This window comes from Etheostoma spectabile, chromosome 23, assembly GCF_008692095.1.
Source record: "Etheostoma spectabile isolate EspeVRDwgs_2016 chromosome 23, UIUC_Espe_1.0, whole genome shotgun sequence".
Classification (NCBI taxonomy): Eukaryota; Metazoa; Chordata; class Actinopteri; order Perciformes; family Percidae; genus Etheostoma; species Etheostoma spectabile.
Genome location: NC_045755.1, coordinates 7,111,300 through 7,117,608, shown reverse-complemented (window position 1 = coordinate 7,117,608; position 6,309 = coordinate 7,111,300). Strand labels below are relative to the sequence as shown.

General features: G+C 40.2%; 1 protein-coding gene across 1 annotated transcript in view; it reads right to left on the bottom strand.

Annotated features, from left to right (window-relative positions):
* Positions 1-5,040, bottom strand: part of slc37a3 (solute carrier family 37 member 3) — an 11,387-nt gene extending 6,347 nt beyond the window's left edge. The window contains exons 1-7 of the mRNA XM_032505115.1: positions 4,921-5,040; positions 2,969-3,191; positions 1,655-1,769; positions 1,456-1,548; positions 855-938; positions 514-659; positions 30-126 (exon numbers count right to left, since the gene is read on the bottom strand). Coding sequence (XP_032361006.1) covers positions 30-126; positions 514-659; positions 855-938; positions 1,456-1,548; positions 1,655-1,769; positions 2,969-3,045 — 612 coding nt within the window. The 5' untranslated portion in view covers positions 3,046-3,191; positions 4,921-5,040. The remainder of the gene's footprint in view (positions 1-29; positions 127-513; positions 660-854; positions 939-1,455; positions 1,549-1,654; positions 1,770-2,968; positions 3,192-4,920) is intronic.
* Positions 5,041-6,309: the final 1,269 nt, after the last annotated feature.

The window sequence follows — 6,309 nt, the reverse complement described above, 5'->3', positions numbered from 1 at the left end:
GTGTGTGTGTGTGTGTGTGTGTTTCTTACCTCATATCCATAATTGAGCACGCTAGAAGCCAGGAAGGCCCCCAGGATGTTGCCTACAGAGGCACAAGCACTCCACAGGCCAAACACAAAGCCACGGCTGGAAGACAACATCATGCAGTTCAATTAGAAAAACGGATAAATATGCAAGTATTTTGTTTAAATGCTCTCTGATACAATTTCAGATTAAAAAACATACTTCACAACTTCACAGGCAGCTCAGTGAACTGGCTATATTTATATACAACTAAATATGTTCAGAAGTCCTGCCACTGAGAAAAAGGGAGTCTAAATGGAGTCAATGTTTTGGCAGCAGCCCAGGTGAATGAACGCCACTGTTTGTGTCATTTCTGTGTGTGTATCATGAAGCTCCACTTGACAGATAGACACCTGAGTCAATGTTTTTATGCCGGATTGATGTTGCAGTTGTATACTTGCAGCAATGTTAAATAAATGCAGGTTTTGTAAACAGAGAAACGGCACACACCCCGCCTTGCCAAACCAGTTGCCCATGACGGCTACCACGCAGGGCCAGACAGCTGATTGCAGCAGGCCGTTCAGCACCCACAGGCCACAGTACAGATAGATGTTGTAGATGTGGAGCCATTCGGTGAGAGTGCCAAATAGAAACTCCTGCAAACACACAGACAGCTAAAGTTATATTCCAAACTAAATATAACAAAAGCAGTGTATTGGGAACAAATGCTAACGGTCTTAAATATTTAAATAAGAAACTGTACATACATAGCATGCAACATGTACAACTTGACACAAACAAAGTACCCTGTGTATCAAGGCACACACACGCACACACACATATGTACTTACCACTACAGCAGAGCCACACAGGCCGAAGCAGAGCACGTAGCGCAGGTTCACTCTGTCTCCAATCACACCGCTGAGATACAAACCCTGTGTGGACAGAACCAACACAAAGTGACCCAACGGACCATTAAGATGACAATATCTGTGGCAGAAGTTGCTACTCTCAGAAGCTTCTTAAAGCTATAGTGCGTGACTATTTTATATTAATGAACGCTTGTTATATTCAGGCCATTGCCAAACGAGTTTATACAAAGCAAATTAGGCTCCACAAAACTCACTGTATTTCTTAGTGTGGCTATGTTTACAAAATGGTATAGTCATTTAGCTTTGTAAATGAAGAAGACATAAATATTACAAGATATTTACCTCTTATGAAAGGGTGGTTACATTTTTTTTAAACTGCCTTGCCCTCCTTGATTTAAAGTGTAAAACACTACTAGCATCTGCATGGAGGAGGGGTGGGGGAGGTCCGTGATCACCAAAGGCTTGTGTCATGTGGATGCGCCGACAGTGTTGTTGTAATTACTTAGAATTCCTCATTTGGGGGCAACAGAAACTGTACACACTATAGCTTTAAACCCAGAATATCATGTTCACTGCTCACCACTGCATATGAAAAAAGGAAGATGGAGTCCAGAGCTCCCAGGAACAAGGTGGCCTGCTTTTCATCTGCGAACAGATGATTTTCCTCCCATGTCTGGGAGAGTCAGAGATAACACAGTTAATGATATGCAGTATATCTACAGCAGGGGTTTTGAATGTTATGGACTGTCACGCTGCTCTGTTCTGCTGGTGCTTGGTACCTCGCCAGGAGAGAAAGCCGGTGCGCTGCCATTCTGAAAAGATGGTGTCCACTGGGCTGAGATGCTGACTTTCACGTTACTGAACGTCTTTCTGGATGCATGTAGCAACACATAGCTGGAGAGACAGAAAACAGTTTCACTCTGCAAGTAACGGCTACAGGAATTTGATAGCGATGCATCTAAACCATCAATGTAGACTGAACAGGCTGAAGTTAAAACTTCAGCTGGAGGGGATGCTGGACACATGTTTAATATATTTACATAACAATATTTATTGTTTTGTTTCACATCAGTTCCAGTGCTACATGGTGTATAACATGACAACTGTTTACATAATACCATTAAAGCTACAAAAGGTCAGATAAGCCATGCAGAAGGCTAAATTCCAAAGAAGTAACAGTTCAATTCTGCTGAAAGAATTCACAAAAAAAACACAAGAATGCATCATCTTTATCGTAGAAACCGGAAATCCAATATCCAACACAAGCCCAATCTTTTCAACTGAACATTAGTATTCACTGTGCGTTACTACCTGCTGCAGTGTGTTTACATGGCCTCAGTCGTGTGATATCTATCACATCTACTGTAATTACAGATTAACAGCACTAACCGCAATAAACATTTGTAATAATATAATTAATTTACTGGGATTGATAAATTTAGAAATATATTTATACCTATGCAAACATGTTTTAAACAAGATTATACCAAAAAACAATTATAAAATGCAGTTTCCTTTTTCCCCCTCACTTTTTAGATTTTCTTTTCACAATGAGAAAAAAATTACAATTCATTTTCACTACTTTCACCACCTTCAGACTTTTTCGAGTTGTGTAGTAACCCTGCTGTCTATTGGAAATCGAACTTATTGTCCATGTTATCTTGACCTTGTAAACAATGCTACCATTAACCTTTCACCCACATTTACAGCACATATCCATTCAGTCTCTCTGCACACCTGGCATCCACTTATTCAACTCCAGTAATTTCTTGTAGTTTGTTCCGGTGGCTCAGTGGGCTAAGAATGGCTAATCAGAGGAGAGTTCTGTTTCAAAACTGCTGTAAAAATTGGGAGAAAATCTCATTTTCCCATCTCCCCTGTGGCTTTTTCCAATGAATATGCAATAAAGCAATTAAATACAAAAAAACAATAGCCTTACAAAGTCAAACTAGACAGGTCACTTTCCACCATTCCAGCCCTCATTTGGGTTTCCAGGTACTCTGACCATGTGTCTGGTATCACAGGCTCATCTAGGCACTAACATGTACAATGGTAGCAGGTTTGAGGAGGACCTTTAAAATACTCTAAATTACCTAAAAAAGGTGAGGAGGAAGACAACCAGATGATGATGAGTGTACTGTGACAGGTAGCCACAGCACGAGGGAGGCATCACAGGGGCGGCCGAAGGGAAGTAGAGGAGGTGGAGGACGAGAAAGGAGGTGGGGGTAGTGGTGGATGTCTTCAGGGGGAACAGCAACAGGACAGGGAGGGGTTCAGCTATAGTGTCCCACTATGCCAGATGGGACAAGCACATCACTAGGGGAACAACAAAGAAAAGAAGGAATTGGAAACCAACATTAAAACACTTAACTGCACTAATGCTCATTATTGATAATAGGACAAAAGCTTGTACAAAATACTAATTGCACAAATATGATATTGGTCCTTGGATGACTAAGACAACACAAAACTATGTACGAGAGAAAATTAAAGCACATACATGCATTGAAACTCATGTAAAACCACCTCTGGGCCTGACAATCACCCCCACACATCGCAGGTTTAAAGCTGACCACACAGAGTTTTGTGCAATTTCCCAAAATGTAAGTGTGCAGTGTTTGAGTTCACCCAAGATGGTAGTGATCACATGATGGCTATAACTTCACTTGATTTTACCAGCCCTGGCCGAATCCTGGATTACAGGCAATACTAGCTTGTAGAAAGTATCCATCCCTTCGAGGTAAAAGACAAACATGAATAGATGCATTTGGTCTGAATGCTGACCTGTGCACTGGCTCCCAAAGGCATCAATGGGCCCAGTGTGTACTGACAGCCACTGAATCCATTACACCTCCCCCACGCGCCTGTTCAGCTGTGACCATGTATCGCCTCATGTTGTTTGCACTGGACTAAGTCCTGATTATGATAACCCCGAGTACTGATCCACTACCAGCGCAGCCTTTTCCCCTAAAGTTCCAATCTGCATATCTCACAGTGTGGAAGTCATTAAACTCATGTGACCAGAAAGCGGAAGTGGAGAGAAAAACAGGTACAGCGACTGCATATAACTGAAAGGACTAACCTTTTTTTTAAGACCTTGACCAGAAATATTTTGTTTTTGTTTGCAAATCATAATTTCTCACTAGTAATTTAAGCTATCAAATAATTGCAGTTAAAAAGTACAATATTTCCATCTGAAATGGTAGAAGAAGAAAGTGCCATTAAAAGAAACGACTCAAGCAAAGTACATAATGTCAGGTGTACTTAATTACAGTACCTGAGTAAATGTACTTTGACCACACCACTGCTTGTAACTCAATGTTACCCTATTCCCTTTCTTTTTATTTGATCGCATTTTTTACTTAATATTTCCCTTGCCTTATTCCCTATTTTAGTAAATCTCTGCGTTGTGTTGTGTACCTTGGGTACAAACTGCTGTTCTTTCTTCTCTGCTGGCTGTTAAACGAATTAAAGTTTACTTAACCTATAACTCCCTCAAGGTAAACATGATTTCCTGGCATTGGTAGGGTGCCTGCCTGGTAACAATTTGTTTAATGACTGACAGGTGGTACACTGTATACAGCACACAACCATAGACTGTATAATATTAACAGTCTATGCACACACTACTAAAAGGCTAAATAAAAGCAGGACTTGCTGTTCGAATTTCTGTAGCCTACAGAACAGACGGGTTCTAGCTATTTCGTGCCTCTCTATGACTTCTAATTTAGCTTGTTCAACTCATCTTTCATTGACAATACGCCTATGAATATCCTGTCAATTAAATCTATTTATTTTCGTGTTGTTGTTTTTAGAGGAAGCATTTGCCACTACTGCTCGTACAGAACAGTCTCAGTGCATCCGTGGCTCACAGAGTGACAAGGCACACAACGTTAGCTAGTTAGTCTTGATGACAGGCTGGCCAGTTCCGGGGTCCATTACACGTAAAAGTCACAACAAACGTCTATAAGCAAACAGCTCACAGTTCCAGTTCCAAGCTTTAAATAAAGAAAACAACAAGACACAAACCAAAGCGTTTTCTTACCTTTCTCCTCATGTATTGCTTAGCTGGCTTGTTCTCGGTGTGGCGACAACATAGACAGTTAAAGAAATCTGTGTTTACTGTGGATCCCTGTGTAACAGACGTCGCTGCCCGCGGCGCACAGCGGCGCACAGCGGCGCACTGCTGCCACCAGCAGGACAGGAGTGGAACGACAGGCTTGAGAAAATAAGGAGACGGCAGCTGTTCAGCTTTCACCTGTCACTGTGCCACTTGTGTGGTAACGTTACAGACAACCTGCTATATTATCGGCCACACGCTGATAGTTTAAAAACTGCCCCGCCAAAATCACTTGTTTGAAATGCTCCAGTTCACTGACTGACACTGCAATAGGGACCCAGCACCGAACTTGGACAGCACAGAAATTCTGGTAAGCCTTTAACGTTAGTTTGCTCAGTTAATATGTGTAGCCCACATATTTACAGGGTGGGTCTATACGATTAGACACAATTTTGTTTTAATACATATTTTTTAGGTATTTAATTTAAATTGATAATGTAAGTAGTAGCATTACAAGGTATTATATAAAATCAACAATGCCATCAAAGAATTCAAAGATCAAAATGTTTATTTTTTGAAGCAGTGAAGTGTAACGTGGCAAACCTAACGTGCTGAAAAAAACTGGTGTGCAAAACAAGGATTAGAATAAAGAAATGTAAAGATTGAGCCAAATGAATACGTACACAATATACACTTAAACACACACAATTAAAATAATGCTTGAATAACACAGCAACAAAGCAATTAAACAGCTTTAAAACAGTAATCAGAAAAAAACATGCAACGTAAAACAATATGTTTAATATATATAAAAAACCTATTTTAAGACGTTTAATGTTAAATGTGTAGTATTTATATTAGTTGTAATATATGTATTACAACTACATGACTATATGACTATACTATATAGTACTGCATATTACAACTAAACTTGTGAGTTCATTGGTATCTAGAAATTAGTTAGTTTCTCTTTGGATGTAGCATTTTTAGAGGCTCCTTGTCATTTATTTTTTTCAATTGCAGTTTACAAATCCTATTTGGACTCTCTTATTCATTTAGAAGTCAATGCACACCCTGGGGCAAGTAGTGTGGGCTGATATGCTACAGCTGCAAGCAACTGTGGCTCAGAAGCAGTTGTGACGTGAATTCCAACAAACTTCAGAATTGGAGGGAAAAAATGTACAATGACGTATGTCCCATGTTTCAGTCGTTTCCCTGCAGCTACTAAGCGCTATTATGGAAATACAGCAGTTTCAGACAGTATTAAGAACCATTCATTTACTGGTCATAATGTCAGCAATGAGAAGGACAGCCATGCAGATAGAGACATTCATGAAGAGAGAGAGAGATAGATAGATAGAGAGAGAGAGAGAG